This window comes from Sapajus apella, unplaced genomic scaffold (assembly GCF_009761245.1).
Source record: "Sapajus apella isolate SASKATOON/1434 unplaced genomic scaffold, GSC_monkey_1.0 scaffold18, whole genome shotgun sequence".
Lineage (NCBI taxonomy): Eukaryota > Metazoa > Chordata > Mammalia > Primates > Cebidae > Sapajus > Sapajus apella.
The window spans coordinates 12,375,548-12,392,444 of record NW_022436958.1 but is presented as its reverse complement, the minus strand read 5'-3'; the positions used below and the strand labels follow the sequence as shown (position 1 = coordinate 12,392,444).

Sequence of the window (16,897 nt, the reverse complement as noted above, 5' to 3'; positions counted from 1 at the left end):
AATAATGTAAAGCTCTTTTCTTATATTGCTAGTATAATTATAATGCAATATGCTAAGAGATACAACAGGTACAAAACAAGGAGACCATTATAAAACTGAACATGTCAGGGAAAACTAGTCCAGTGGTATAACACTGATCTGCAATTTCAGATATGAAAACAAAATTAAAAGGGCCTCTATGCAGAAGCAAGATAATTAAAAAAAACAAAAACAAAAAACAAAGACAAGGTGATAATAAAGTAGATGGAAGGTAATGAAGAGTCCTGTGTTTCTCCAAAACAAACTAATGTGATTGAAAATATTGTGAGGTTTCCCTATGCTTCCATCTCCTCCTATCCATGGTTAAATGTGCTGCCTTACATAAGCAGTGAAGAAATTTGAAATCATCTTTCTAAACCATTAAATACAAAAATCATTTATTTATCTCTGTATTTCCAAGACCTAACACAGTCTTTGACACATGGTTGGCATTCAAAAAATATTTGTTGGTTGAATGAATCTATTAAAAAGACTGTAAAATCATAAAACTTGCACTCAACTTTTAGAAGTCGGTAGTTTGACGCTATGTATGGGTATGCTTGTGGACAAGAGGTAAGAATACCACCCGTTTGTGGAGAAAGTGAAAATGAACTCTCCAGATTATTAGTCCAATGCCAAGAGATACGGGACATTGGAAGAGAGATGGCTTCAAGATGACAAATTACCTTAAAAGGCTTCCAGATATTTCAAGAAGTTGAAATAACCCCACAGAGAGAGAGGTCTATCCCAAATTACTCTGAGTTCTTAAAGTTACTCATTCATGCTGTCATTCAAAAGAGGACCCTGAATTTGTATGAAATTTTATAGATGGAGAGAAATTTGGAAATTGCTTATTTCTGAACTACTTAATCTTTGATAGGTACTCTCTCTGGTGAACGTATTTCATAGTTCTGCACAGAAACCCTATGGTCTGTTGAGCCGTGGGGAAAAATGTTTTGTTAAAACAGTTTTTTTGTTTTGTTTTCGCAGCCAAGGTATTTTGTGCTTAATCGAACAAAAAGGACAGTGTCTGCGAGTTTTAAAAAGCAAATTATTCATTACATATTTAGCAGTTAAATAACCAAAAGGCAGCTGGGAGCCTGGAACAAGTTAGTAAGTTGGAGAAGTCCTTTACTTGGAAAAAATGATTATTTCACACCAGCCAGCAGCACCATGAACTGGCATAATTCCTTTTTCTCATTGTCTCTGTTGCTTTTCCAGAGTAGGAGAGAAGACTGGAAAGCCACCCAAACAAACTTTGGTGTGAAATCTCATGCTTAGACACCAGAGATTAAGACAGTCTAGTCCAATGAGGAAATGACAGAGGTAGCCTGCTCAGTAGGACAGATTTCTGCATGTAAACAGTATTCTGCACACACTTATAATTCATGATATATGTATATGCATGTGTGTGTACACAGATATAGCATGCCTAAATTTTAAAAGTTATTTTCCTAACATTAATTTAATCCTTGCCATGTTTCATCTCATTTTTAAAACTACTTTTCAAAACAAAGTTAATGTCTACCTCTTTTGATTCATTTCTGTTTCTCCTGGTCATTGTTTGTATTGTGCTAACACTTACATGGCTGTCTCTTAAATATAACATGATTACACGTCTTGGTATGTGTACAAGACAGGGCATAAAACTCACATCAAGAAGAACAATGAAGTGTTTTTAAATGTCATTATACCAGTTTGTTTAGCTCTAATTTTGAATAAATATTACTTTATGCTAAGAAACCTTCTCTAAATTAATATGCCCAAATACTGATTTTTTTATCCATAAAATTCAAGAACCTAAGAAATAAGTCATACAGAATGCGTATGCCTTCACCATCTGACCTTTATCATTTGCTTTGGTAAGGGTACTTGCATTGCAAAGAGGGACAATGGTAATCCTTAATAAAAATGGATGCTTCTAAAGATAAGAGAAAATATCATGGCTTAGTGAGTCTAATAAATATGATTCACTTTTCAATGCCATTGAAATAGTGAAATTTTCTCCTTTGTATTTAAAGGCCTGGTTTTTAATAACAATAATAATAAATTGAAAGATAACTTTTATGAAATACTAGATCTTTCAACAAGACTATTTTCTTAAGCTTTAGTTAAGAGGGAATGGTAATACGTATTTACAAAAACATATCAAATCTCTACCTTTGTGCTCTGGATTCTGAAATAAATAGTCAACATTCTTCTATCAGCAATAGAAAGAAAACCCTGCTACTTTGTTCTACTTAAGGGAGGGAGGAAGAGGCCCCAAACCAAACAACTTAGGAGAAGGTGGAAAAGATGGGGAAGGGAGCTATGGCAGTATCTGAGGAAATGCTCTCCATACTCAACAGGGCCAAGCTGCTGGGGAGGAGAAAAGAGCAGTAGAAGGGATGCAGCTTGAATCTTGGAATATGATGTCTATGTAGTTATGACTATCAAGGGGATCAGTCTTTTCAGTCTTGTGGTGGTGACAGAGTCAGAAAAAGACTCCCCACCCCCCCATAATCATGTTTCGTTTCCTTTCTTAACACATGTAATTACTCTGAAAACTGTTAGAACTAACTTTAAAATGCTTGGGATTTTTCCGTTTACTCAAGTAACAATTTTTTCTAATTAAACCCAAATGCCTGTTTCGTCACATTTTTCTTAATATTTGTGAGAAAACAAATGTTGAGAAGAGTATAAGTCTCTTGCTGGTAGGATTTCTATTCTCTGAATATGCACTACCGTACCTAACAGTTAAAATGCTTCATCAATATTCCAGTTGGAAGTCTCATCTCATTTTGTTGTATGAGCAGAGCATGCTGAGTTTCTAGATTATGAACATGCCTAGCTTTGTATCCTTCTACTGTACCCTGTTTTATTTGCAGTGCTAAAACAGTGCCTAACACACCCTAGCTGCTCAATAAATATTCGCTGAGTTACATATGAATATTCTAAAACAGTATTGAGATCTATTAATGGCTGCAAAATCAATTTATTATGCTCCAACTGGTATACTTTTTATAAATGAAATAGAATAGAAAATAAAATATAAAGAACATTGCACAGCCAGGGTAGCATTTTGTGGAAGCTCTTTCTGTTAGCTTACATACATGAGTGCTGAGTCATGATCTGTTTTGTCAGTGATTAAATTTTCAATGGGTCATGACCGTTATTAAAAAACACCAAATAGAATAAGATAAAATGGAATGGGATAAAAAAAATCAGAAGTAATTACATGTGGTATTTGTTTCATGAAACTTTTTGTTACACATTATAAATGTATGTCTAATGGACTCTAATGCAAGTTAATTTCCTTTTGGGGGAAGAATTTTAAAAATTTGAAAAATATTGCTTTAGGATCAGGTCTCTGAGTTGCTCAACTCTGTAGACGATGGTCTATGGAATTGTGCTCCAGGAACATATTTACCAGATTACAGTGAGAAAGGGGTCCCTATGGAGTTATGCAGCACAGGAGCCTTGCTCTCGTATATCTACGATGAATACTCTCTCTTATACCTGTGCCCATGGGTCTTGGATAGATACTCCGGACTTCCCTGGACTAGCTCCAACCCCAGGAATACCTCAGCAATTCCTCAGATCTGTGGTCTAGTTCCACTTTTAATCTGTAAAAAGGTGAGTTGTTACTTTGAACTTGCAAGTAGTATAAGGCTTAGAAATAATTTTTACTTTATTCTTGGCTTGGCTGGCGTTAATATTGTTTGATATAAGTTCCTAGAACATAAGAATTTTATTTATGATTTAAATTATTTAGTACTACATGCATGTAAAAATGAAATCCAGTTGGATGACATCATAGGAATATTTTTTAGCATCATTTTTTATGACTCAAGCTTTGTAGAATTAGCATTACTCTATAGAATCTGGGTACATTTTGCAACTGCGTAAATGTTTTTTGGACCACTTGATTTCAGTAAATAATAGCTTAGGCATCGTCTAGAGAACTGAAGGATTTCTAGTGGCTTTATAAGTGAGCTCAATGTATTGCAATGGAATAAAATTCTCCCAATTTGCACACTGGGACAATTTATTTCTTGAAAGGCACAAAATATATCGCTGAATCAAACATATCACCACTCTGAGCTCTGTTATCATCTTTGATTACATAGACTCAACGTCTACAGCCAAACATATTTTAACTCCCCTTTTTTAATACAAGGAAACATTAAATCTGGAATGTGTAAACAAAATGTGGTGTAACCCTGATTTTAGGAGACCTTCTCAAACAACAAGACATCAACTATATTAAGAATATCGTACAGCAAAGAAAAAATGGCTCATTTTACAAAAATTTACTGAAAGAATAGACAGATTTTTATCACACAATCCAGAATTTAGTATAATTCTGTTGCTTGGTTAGAAAACAAGTGCAGAGGACAATTTTTAACCTATAAACTTTGTGCATCAGAGGGGAATAAAATCTAAGCATTTAAAAATTTGAGTGAAAATACTTTCACTAGCAACTCATTTATTCAGTCACAGCCTTCAAGGAGGCTCTGCCTCTCTCTTCAGTCTACATCAATCTATATAACACTGGATTATTTCTATACAAACCTCTCATCTTCTGAGAAAGATACTTTATAATACAAACCACCCTTGAGCATTTTTACCCCTTAATCTTTCTGCCCCTGTAGCTTCATCTAGAAAAAACAGAGATGACAATACCCTTTATTTTCTTTACTGGTATGTTCCGAGAACAAATGAACAAACAGAACATACAAACTAACTCATTACTTTGTAGTCTTTTACCCAAAGTGTTCTTTTGTGGTCTATTTCATTGTCTTATACCTACCATATTAATGGCTGTCCTGAGTTTCAATCAAATGTATTTTGTGCTGAAAGAAAATTTTCTTTTGCAGTTAAAAAAATATAAGTATATAAATATTCAAGAGCATTTATTTACTTTTAGGCTTATTTATATTCTTGTCATGTATATCTTTAAGAGTTAAGGCAAATAAATGTTTGAATTATTTTATCTTCTGGCACAAACCCATACTGTGTCCCCTCAGAGGATTAGATTGTTTACAAGAGCTGATAAAGTGTTTTTTTATTAGGAAAAAATAAGAGAACATAAAAGTCATTTTAAAGTGGAAAGAGTTATGTTGTGTTGAACGACTTAATGATTTCATCATACTGGAAGAACACAGGGTTGCTAGTAAGTATGTTGGCAGAATAATCTCAATCTTGTTTCTTATTTGAAAACTGTGAAAAACTACAGGGTCATGGAAGGGAGGGGTCATTGTGTGGATACTGATGGGGCTAAGTCCTCTAAAGAGGCCTGGGTCACTGGCATGTGTTTTTGTTATGTGCTAAGCAGGTGTGCAGTAGTCAGAGGACTAAAGAGACCTGGACATTCTGAAGTCTGCCAGGCAATGGCACTTGATTTTGGTCTTCCTTAAGCCATAATACTATAGGACATGTGCTAGAACCATTCACATGCTGAAATGTGTCTCTCTTTAAAAATGGAAAGTTGCTTTAAATGTATACTACTGATGGATTTCCAAAACATACCTGCATTTGGCAGTCTGAGTGTTTGGATTGAGAATTGGGAGCTGCAGGGTTTGGTTGTCAGATCCAACAGAGATTTGCTTTACAACTTGAGGAATGTCACCAAGTATCCTACTGGTCAGTTTCTATATCTGTTACATGAAAATATTAAACTTTACCTGTAATTTAATATTGAAAAAGCCAGTGGAAACCTGTAAACTTTAAAATGCAAAGTATTTTGAAGCTTTAGTGGAAAGGCAATTTGAAAACAGCAAGTAGACTTAATAAAGCCTTGTATATTCATAAGTTTTCAAAATGTTTTCCAATTATTTCATATCTTTTATCTGATTTTGTTACTATCTTTGTCTTCAATTCCCATATTTTGTTTGTATGTTTTAAATGTGCTCCATAGAATTCACATATAGGCCTAAAAATCAATATTTGAATTGTTTTGCATAGGAAAACTCTCTTTAAAAGGAGATTTAAAAATAGATTACCAATTGAATGAAGCATTTTTCAGAGCAAGTTATTTCTTATCTTATTAATGTCTTAATGTAATATTTTTGAACTTTTACTTAGGAGAGTGGAAAAAGGCACTGGATTGAACAGGAGGTCACCTGAGTTGTGTCTAAGCTCTGTAACCACAGAGTAGAGTTGGATCGTGCTACCTGTTTGTTTCTTTCACCCTCATTGTGCAACCATGCCTAGAATGACATGACTAGCATCTGCCTCTCTTTTAAAGGCTTACTGACATGTCATCTACTAGGACACCCATTCTAATTTGAGTGAGATGATAACTATTGAAAGAAAAGTCACCAAATGTGGTTCACTAATAAGGGGCAGTTTCTTGACATTTTGGATATATTTCTTCTTCTGCATTGACATAAAAATTCTAGTCATTATTGCTATAATGTCAGAGTCCAAAGAAAGAAGGCAAAAATAACTGATTTTCATCTGAAGTATATCAATAGTTAACAAATGTGGCTTCCAACATGCATTAATGTGCTTTAACTCCTTATCTGTAGAATACTTTAAAAGATTTTGAAAGGGAACACAATACCTTTGAGCACTAAATGTTTCAGATGAAGAATTTATGCAGCTGGGAGGAAAATGGATTTTAGAATCAGATAAGCCGCAGTTTAAATCCTGATTCAGTTATGTATGATACTGAACAGTTACTTAAGTTTTTTGAGCCTCAGCTTCCTGATCTGTAAAATTGAACAATAATGCCTTATAGTTTAGAAAACTGCACAGATCAGAAATAATATAGGGACATCACCTGGTACAAAATAGGCATGTGATGATAGATAGCTATAGCAACATTTTAAGAATAAAATGTGGTTTTCTTCTAATGTCTTTCTTGTATGATAGGAATACTTACTAATACTCCTACAGATATAGCTGTGACTATCATTTACTGTCTCATTCTGAATGCCTAGCTTTAGGCCTCAGTGGTTATTTGATGAATGAATAAACGTCAGTGTAAATAGATATTTAGGCTAGGCAATTACAATGATGGTATATTCAGTTGACAAAGTTCACTACATGGCAAAAAGAAACATGGCATTAGAGACTGCTTCAATATTTAGCTCATCAAAAGAGTTACATTAATTAGTAAATCAATCCGTTTTCATAACCAGCTGCACATCACACCTATGCACGTTAATTAGTATTTAATTTTATTAAGTTTAATATTTTTAAAATTCATACTTAGATTTTTATTAAGCACATATTTCCTGTTAGCTTACACTAGTTGGTCACATCCATATCATTACTAGACATGTATCCTTATCTTTTTTACCTATTTATATGCTAACACTTTTCTGACACTAATAAAATTTTAGCCTATATGCTTTGACACTCCCAGCAGTAACAGTGCAGGCCAGATGTTTTACAAAGATATATGAAACAAACAAAAAAACAAAAATAAATGAACAAAACAGTATGAAATAAGTCTAAACTTGACCATCAGAAGAAACAAGAATATAAGTAAATGTTGGTCTTTTCCATTATATATGAATTGAAATACATCAATGAAATACATACTCTTTGCACATGAACTTAGACCTGAAATGAAGTAAACTGAGGTAAGGGGTATCAAAATTATATAATACAGTGAGGCTAAAAATGTCTCATCAAAATTAGTTAAGGTATGCTCAATAAATATGGTGTGCTTTTAAATAGTTATGAACTTTGTGTAACTTTTCTTCTAAACATATAAAATTAAATTTTCATTTGAGTCGAGTTATCTAAAAAGGAATATGAGGGAGTGAAAAGTTGAAGCCCCCTATGGGATAAGTATACTGCTAAACACATAAAAAATAAAGTTTCATGAGATTCTTTAAACTAAGAATATCAAGAAGGCACTAATAATTTCAAATATCTTCTAAACCACATATATATGTATACCTTTTTAACAGAAGAGGTCATTGAATAGTTCTTCATTAAATAGTTACATCAAAACATAACACGTAACACAAGATGTGAAGGATGGCAGGTGTAAGTGGCAACACCAGGAAGGAAAATGCTTTTGCTATCAGCAACAAAGACGTGGGGTTAGATGCTTTTCCAGCATGATGGTATTACACAATCTATACATACCTACACCTTAGCTTATTATTAAAAACCTCAGCAGTTTTCTCATTTCCAGGAGCAATCTGGTTTTTATAGCATACTGTTTTCATAGTGAATAATAATGTCTTTACAATCATCTTTTATTTTCTCCTTGTCATTTCTCACAAGTCATTAGTGTCAAATTTTAAATATTTTTTCTAATATTTTTATAGTCAAATTTTCTGATGCCTCAATACATTTACCTCTTAGGTGCGTCTGTACAGCTTTTATAACAATTTCTGAGGACGCTATTGCACAAAACACAGGTCTTTTTCTCATATGCCTACTTTCAAATAAATTTGTTTCCTTAGTTAATAGTGGATGAAGAGATACAATAAATTTGGGTTCAAAACCTTAATGTCAATGGTAAAAATGGTTTAGTTCTACAAGAAAATCAAAAAACAATTTCAAGATTAAAAATTCTGGAAATCAGGTTTTCAAGCCTTTTTTTTATTAGAAAACTTAAATTATTAGCTTTTCTTTTTAAAAGGGAGTAGCCAATATCCATTTTGAGTTTTCTCAAACAAATAATAATAAAAGATAGCAAACTAGAATAAGAAAACGCATCAGAAGACAGCTTTCTACTTCGTACAACTTCTAGTTACCTTTTCCTATCCATTCACCTACTTCTGTTCAGCAGCAAGAAAAAAAATCCATTTATTTTTGCCTTTTTGGGTTTTCCAAGATAAACTTCATTTACCTGAATACAAACAAAAGCTAGGGAGACAGCTTTTATAATGGCATTGGCCCAGGACATGTCTCACGAACCAGGAAACGCTGTCTTCTATGGCTTATTTTGCAGTTTAGAGTCCAATGGTTATACAACCAAGTGAAAGTTGAACAATATTCAAAATGACACAGATTGACAACAAATAACGGAAACACATGGAATCCTCTTAGCTGTTAATCTTTCCAATAGACAAACCCCTAGCATTCTGTAAATAAAATTATAAATACTAAAGAAATGAAGAGAATTTCACAATGGGGAAAGGATCATTTCTTATCATAATAAATATTTTGGTACAAATTTTTAAAAAAGTAGAAAAGTTTAGTACCTTTGGGTACTTTTTTCTAATAAAACCATACCTGCTTCAGAACTTGTTTGATTATAGCTGCTAACAATGCTGTTTGGTATCACTGGAGTGGAGGACGTTGAAATTCTTGACTGAGGTGGATTGGGATGTAAGGAATTTCCTAAAGCCATGCCCGACTGACTGAGCATCCCACAGTTCCCGCTAGCCTGAATCTGATTTATTAAACCTGCAAGATGGTGGTTGGGGACTGGACTGTTACTGTGAACAAAGTTAGTGTTTGCATTGTGGCAGTGCACGGCTTCCCCTCTTAAAGGTATGTTCTGTGTCAGTGAATTCTGAAGAACACTGGAGTTCATATTGGGATCTGTAAAATGCAGCTGGTTAGCTGAGCAAGGCAAAGCAGTATTTGAGGCCCCACAACCCGGGGTACTATTGCTACTCAAGTGAGAGCTTTGACAACTCATAGACTGTAGTAACTGAGACATTGAACTGATGGGAAACGAACCCTGACCCTGCTTCCTTAGCAAGTCAGGTCCAGGTTTAGGAACTGCAGAACTATCCATTTGAGACTGTCTGAGCAAACTCAACACTGTGGTAGGTGGCTGTTTTCTTTTCCGCAATGAGTCTTTTTGCTGAGACATCAGCTTATCTCTTAGTGCTGCTCGACCACTTTGCCCTTCACCTGTTGGGAGAAGCATGTTGGCAGTAGGAGGGAACATGGTGTTTAAAGTGCTATGTCCTTCAGTGTTGCCACTGCCGGCAACAGCTCCAGAATTGCTACTGCTGCTACTGTTGTTACCAGCAAGTTTGTTTTGATTTGCTAGCTGTGCTTTGGCTGCTGCTGAGAGTAAACTACTTGCTGGAAAGGAGGCAGCATTGTGCTGGTTCAAGATCTGATTTAAAGGCATTCCCAGCAAACCAGGCTGACTCTTTACAGAACCACTTCCGGCAGATGCAGTAGGAAAAGCTGCACTGCTTGGGGTATTTAGTACATTACTTATTCCAGCAATTAATGGGTTAGGGATATCCTTGTACTGATGATGTCCATCGGACTTGGTAGAAGGGCTTGATGGCATTGATGGCCGTGGGGACCCTATTGTTGACCTTGGTGACCTGGGTGGAACCTTAATACCACTACAAGTGGCCTGGGGTCCTACAGGTGGCATCATGAAATTTCCATGATCTGATGATGTGGAAGATGAGCGTGATCTTTGGGGCGATGCCTCAATCCTTCCAATTCCAGTCCCCATCATGTGCACTGGGGATGTCACTGGAGAAGGGGACAGGGAGGTTGAAGCTGAATGTTGAACTCTTTGTACATGACTCCCGTGATTCATGTGACCAGGTTTTACAGTTGGCAAAGGGAGATTACTTGGCAAAGGAACAACAGCAGGAGGCATGCTTACATTCATCATAGGTACCTGAGAGTGGACATTTGAATGGAAACTGGTTGGATTAATGATAACAGGGTTCTGATTCACTGGTTTACTAGGAATAGGGTCAAGAATGCCAAGTGGATCTTTCTCAGATGTTAATGGCTTTTTCTGAAGAGCACAAGAAGGTGGAGGAGGGGGAGGTGGGCCTTGGGGTGGTTTGTGGTGGAACATTGCTCGTGGTATTTCCATATTAGTTGAAAAATTACACATTGGTTTTTTCATTACTGGACTCTTTGTAGTCAAGGTTGGGGAAAGAGGTATATTAGTCCTTCCAGCCATTGCACAGGATGACTGTACAGGAGAACCGTGTAGCATTACTGAAGGTGGAGAAAGAGGAGTCCTATTCAGGTGAATAGGACTAGAATTGGGAGCTCCATGAAAACCAGGATTATTTCTTGCGAAAACATCAGGACTTCCAAGTGGGTCAGTCCTTGGAGAGATTGAACCATCTCCATATATCTGGGAACCTGATGATGCTGGGCTGGGCAGGCCTCCATGGCTGCCACGGAATGGAGATTTCTGTCCATGTTCACTGCTGCCCAATCTCTGTCGGGGGTAGACAGGGTGGAGTTCTTGCTGTTGGCTTCCAGGCAGTTCTTGTACATATAGCCTTCCCATGGCATTTGATGATCCGATCATTAACTTGAAAGGATTCTTACATTCAGGCATTACAGAATTTGTAATTCCTTCATGAGATTTATTTCTTACTGATCTTGGAGTTGCTGCCCGAGAAGGTACTACTGGAGTTGCATCTGATGTGAAAGAGAAAAAAAGAATTCTGTTAACAGTCTCAATTTTTTTTTTTTTTTTTTTTTTTGTGGTGGGAAGAAGGGAAGGAAAGGAGGAAATCAGGAAGGGAGAGGGAAGGGCATCTGGAAATAGAAATCTGGAAATAAAAGCTGTGATTCTATATAATTAAAAATAGTTCTATATATTAATACTATTTCAAACTTTTATTTACATTATTTTCCCTTTGTTGACCAAAGGTTTTCAGTAAGTGCTCATTATGCTTATTTACTTTTTATCTGTTGAGAAAGCATGGGCATCTAAATCAATACATAATGACATCAACCATTCTAATAATATTAAGAATATGCAAAATCAAGACTGGCAGCCCAGATGGAAATGGTGATATTACCATTTTGTTGGATTTAGGATTTTGAAGAACGCAGTTACAACAGAACATTGTGATCTGTGTGGCATAACATTTTCTTGGGTGATTTAAATGAATTGCCATTTTCATCACAAAATTTTCACTGTTACAAAAATGTTTCTGTTATCTTACTGCAACCTTCTCAGAACAGCGACAGTGATATTTCCTTATCCCAGCACTTTCACTAGGAGAGTAAGAGTTAATTTCTTCTAATGGGATTCCACATCTTTTGTAATGGGAGGAATAAGAAGAATAAATGCAGTGGTATTGCAAACTAACCCATGCTTAGTTTCACATCATGTTTCTAACACTGTATTTTATTTGCCCTTAATTAGTCATTATTGTAAAAACAGCTGCAGCCTTTTACCTCAACTTAGGTAAAAGACTGTAATTCTTTCATTAGACAATCGGGCATATTCGGGGTGGTATGGTCACAGACTTCAATTCTTTTATTAGGATAGATTTCTCATGTAAAATTTAGTTGAAGTGCTAAAACCTCCAGTACTGGGTTCCACTTGCATATTCTCTTTTCACATGAATGCATTTCTTCTTCTCTGGCTTTTTGGAATCCCCTCAGTTTTTCTGGAGATCAGAATACAGGCAACAAAAGCAAGCTGACTCATCACACAGAATTTTCATTCTATCATATCAGAATTCTCGGTTTCAGTTTTTCAGCCCCTTATGATATCTACTATTTTATAAAGTCATGTCTTCTAAAAGGAAAATGGCAAATAGAATTTGTTTCACAAGCCAATTCCCATCCATTGGTGGTAGCTGCTTAGAAAGCTGTGTTGGAAAGAAAGCTGAGCTCTAACTGGGCTCCATGGGAAAATGCCAGTGAGTCTGTTACAGACCTAGGAGGTGAGAATGGCACCATCCAAACTATATATCTGCCATACCTATTTTGAGACTTATATTAGCAAGTAGAGTTACATTCATTTGCAATCAGAGGTACACTTACTTACATGGATAATTACACATTTAAGATTAAATATATTTCTCCTTCTGCTAGAGAGTATACAGGTCAAATCATATCATAACAATTTCTGAGATAGTGGTTCTCAACCTGGTTCCACATAAATCTACATAGGGCACGTTCTACTAAGAGAATGCAGTGAACATACGTTTTTTGTTAAGAGAATACAGTGAACATATGTTTTTCTTGGGAAATGTGAACTTTCTGATTCTATCATGCTAGAGGTTCTTTGATAGAATGATTTCTGGATATAATATATGAAAAGCTGAGATCCAATTATATGTGAAAATTGCAGTAGATAAACACAACTGAAGCTTACTTTCTTGTTAAAAAGAGATATTTAAAGTTTGTAATTAAAGGAGTAAAATGGAAAAAATAATATTTTGGGTACTGTGCTTGGCATATAATGAGAACATGAACATCATTAGCTTTATCCTATGACTGACCATGTTCTCTTTAGTGACAAAACAACCTACTTGCATTTTTTCTTGTGTATCAATGTATTTATATAATTATCTACAGTCAGTGGTTAAAAATACAGACACTGGAATTTTACATTCAATTAACAGAATTTAGATAACAACTGTGGTTCAAAAAAGTTTCTTCCAAACTTAGGGAAAAAACAGTTACCATTTTAAAAATAATTGAAATACAAAATAAACAAAAGTCAGGCTGATGTTTTGTTACAGAGTTGGCAAGTAGAAATGCTAGGCACCCATCAAGTGCTTTCATGTATATTCAAGTAGGCCTTTCAAAAGAATAAACAGAAACAGATGCTTATGTATTTAAATAATGGGAGGTAGAAAATTACTAAGTCAGTTTTCTGAATATTTAATTATTTAAATCTCAACCTTATAATAACATAGTTTAAAATTAGGAAAGTAAAATAAATGCTATGTCTGAAGCTAGTAAAATAATCAATCCCATAAAGAGTATCATTTTAAAAGGGAATGGAGGTGGACCTATTATTACCTGTGCGAGTTAAATATTTACCTTTAATTTCAATAATTAAACTTGTAATGTGTAGCTATGACAAAGAACCGAGACCTAGATTCTGCCAGGGTCTTTAGCAAGGCAACAAGCAGACTCTGTAGAAACTGGTAAAACTGTTTGACATAATGTGAAGTGAGAGCAACCACAGGTAAGAGTATGTGCACGGTAATATGCAAAAATGAAAACACAGTTATATCTCTTCACATGAATTCTAAGTGTGAATCTTTACCTGTATGACATGACAACTGTTCTTTGTATCCAAAGCAATCAATAATTTGGCCTCAATTTACCTACATATGTCTAATCTTCTATTCAAGTCAGTTAACCACAACATCCCTTATTATGCTACACTCGTTATGGAGCAGGCTTTTCCTATCCTCCTTACGTGTCTAAATCCTATCATTTTCCAAGGCTGGTGCAAATCTGAGTTCTACCATAAAGTCTTCTCTGATCACTACAGGTTACACTCATCATCGCTATTTTTCAGAGTTCTGTGGGAAAGTATCAATAATCCCTCATAAACAAATGCTTTGGTGTTCAGTCGTATCTTATTCTGAATTAATATTCAAACATTAGATTATAATATTTTGGAAAGCATTCATATTCCATCCCTTATAAAAAGAAGTTCCTCAGTTCCAAAGTATAATTCCACAGAGTACACATTAAACATAAAGGGAAAAGTGTACTTTAATAATGGAAAAATCAAATGGTCATAATTTTAACTAAGCAATCAAACTTAAGGTTATCAAAATAGGGTAGACTGATGTTATGTGTCTACTGATAAGGAGATAACATCATCTATGCAGCATTCCTAGCAAAATATGTTTAGCCTGAACGTAAATATGAGAAAAATCCAAATTGAGGAACATCGTGCAAAGTTGGCCTAGACTCTTCAAAAATTTCAATGTCATGAAAAATTGAAAAAGACTTGGGAATTGATGTAAAGATATGTAACAACTAAATGCAGTGTACCATCTTCGATTGCACTGTGGATCTTTAAAATGACTGGCTTCTTTTTCTTTTTTTTTTTAAATTGAGACTGAGTTTTACTCTATCACCCAGGCTGGAGCACAGTGGTATGATCATGGCTCACTGCAGCCTCCAACTTCTGGGTTCAGAAGATCTCCCATCTCAGCCTTCTGAGTAGCTAAGAAGAGTACAGGTGTGAGCCATCACCACGCCTGGCTAGTTGTTTTTTAAAAAAATTATTTTAGAGATAGGTCTTGCTGTGTTTCCTAGGCTGGTCTCAAACTCCTGGCCTCAAGTGATCCTCCCACTTCAGCCTCCCCAATTGTGGAGATTACAGGCATGAGCCACTGCACCTGGCCAAGACTGAATTTCTGTGAAGCTTCATGAGAGACACTGTTAGGACCATTGGAAAAATCTGAATATAGATTGCATGTTAGATAATAATATAATATCAGCGTCAAATTTCCTGAATGTTGTCCTTAGATTGTGTTTATGTAGAAGTATGCCCTTGTACTCTGAAATATTTAGGGTTGAATTGTCACAATAATTGCAACTTCTGCAATAAAACGTTAATTGGTAAATTTAGATGAAGGATACTCCATCAACTATTCTTGCAAGTTTTCTGCAGCTTTAAAATATTTAAAAAAGAAATCACCTGTGTGTGTGCATGTGTGGTGGTGGGGATATAAAAACTTTCCAGCAAGGTGATTTCTATTTATTAGGTGTTCCACAAATAACTGAAAGAACGACACTGCTTTTGGGGACTTGATACCACACATTCCAATCCACCCCCAGGAAAAAGGCTACATTTATTTCCTAAAAACCAAGGGAGCTTTTGTTAGCTCAGCTTTACACACTTGAAGAACATTTGTATGTACTAGTTAGTGTTTATTCTGCCTGTTTAATTGAATGCTCTGGATAAGAAATTTTGGGAAATAACCTCATTATAATTTTTCAGAACCTGTTTGCTATTTGTAATAAAATTACAGAACATACAGAATTTTAAAGCATTGTGCATGCCTGAAAAGTAGAATGAGAAAATGCTTGGCAAAATGATTTCTAGCAACTCCTCTCTATGGAGAGGAGAATTCCTGAACCTTTCACCATGTTACATACTTGTTCCTCCTCCGGGACTGGTGAGCACCAGAGAAGGATGTGGGGCTTCCATGCTTTTATGAAGTGTGGCCACTGCAATAATTTTTCTTTTATGTATGCATAGCTTTGTGACATCTTCATCTGCCTTAACATCTTCTGCAGTTCTCTGCTTCACAGCAGCTCCAGGATCAAAATTAAATACCTGGAAAAAGCACAGTCTTTGTTTAGAATATGTCTGTAAAAACATTTAATAAAAAGATCTTTTTGTTTAAAAAAAATTGTGTATAGATTAAGCTATAAATCTGAATAAAACTTTCTCAAGTTTTTAAGAAAGGCAACTTTATATAACTTGGTAAGTACTTCTGCTGAACTCAAGTTTTTAGTGGCAAAGTAAATAATGAATATTTTTCTAATTCTAGGACAGCCAAGATAAATATGTGAAAAGATATAATATCTGATAATGTGCTCAATTTTAGATACTTCCTGATGTTCTAACAGTGTAAAAACAGATGAAGTACACTTAAAAAAGACAAAACAAAAGCTTTATTGCTACATGCTAACTTTTTCCTTGGCTTCATTTTATTACTATGTTAATATTTTCTTGTCACTGATTTTGAAAATCTTTTACTTGTTTTTTTAAAAACATTTATTTATTATGTAAATCTTTTTTTGGAATGTGGTGACACACATCTAACCTTTACGTTTAAAATTAGCATTATAACAGACATTCACAAAATAATGACCTATTTCTATAGCGAATAATATTTTACCATTTTGCATTATTTTACTTTTTACCTTGCAAATGAGTAAAACACTTTCATATTTTATCTATGAGCGTTCAGCTTCGTGATTCTGAGAATATTTGTGGCAGATTTATCAGTACCAGTGCTAAAAATAACACTGCAGATTTGAGCAGATATAGTAATGAGAGAAAATATTACACTATTAAATGCCGAGCGGTATTAGATATAGCTCTAATGAAAAGGTACAAAGGTGGTTTTAATAAAATATTTAATATGAATATAGATTTGACCCCTTTGAAAATGACTCTTAGGCATGAATTATTTTCCACAATCTTTAAGCATTCCAAAATGCATGCAAAATATGTCTAATTAGATAAAGA

The 16,897-nt window shown here is 34.9% G+C and overlaps 1 protein-coding gene across 6 annotated transcripts in view; it reads right to left on the bottom strand.

The window, feature by feature from the left end:
- MBD5 (methyl-CpG binding domain protein 5) overlaps positions 1-16,897 on the bottom strand; it is a 477,719-nt gene that overhangs the window by 37,521 nt on the left and 423,301 nt on the right. For all 6 annotated transcript variants that reach the window (XM_032286238.1, XM_032286241.1, XM_032286237.1 and 3 more), the window contains 2 exons: positions 15,796-15,976; positions 9,205-11,340 (listed from right to left, as the gene is read on the bottom strand). In XM_032286238.1, the coding sequence (XP_032142129.1) occupies positions 9,205-11,340; positions 15,796-15,976 (2,317 nt within the window). The remainder of the gene's footprint in view (positions 1-9,204; positions 11,341-15,795; positions 15,977-16,897) is intronic.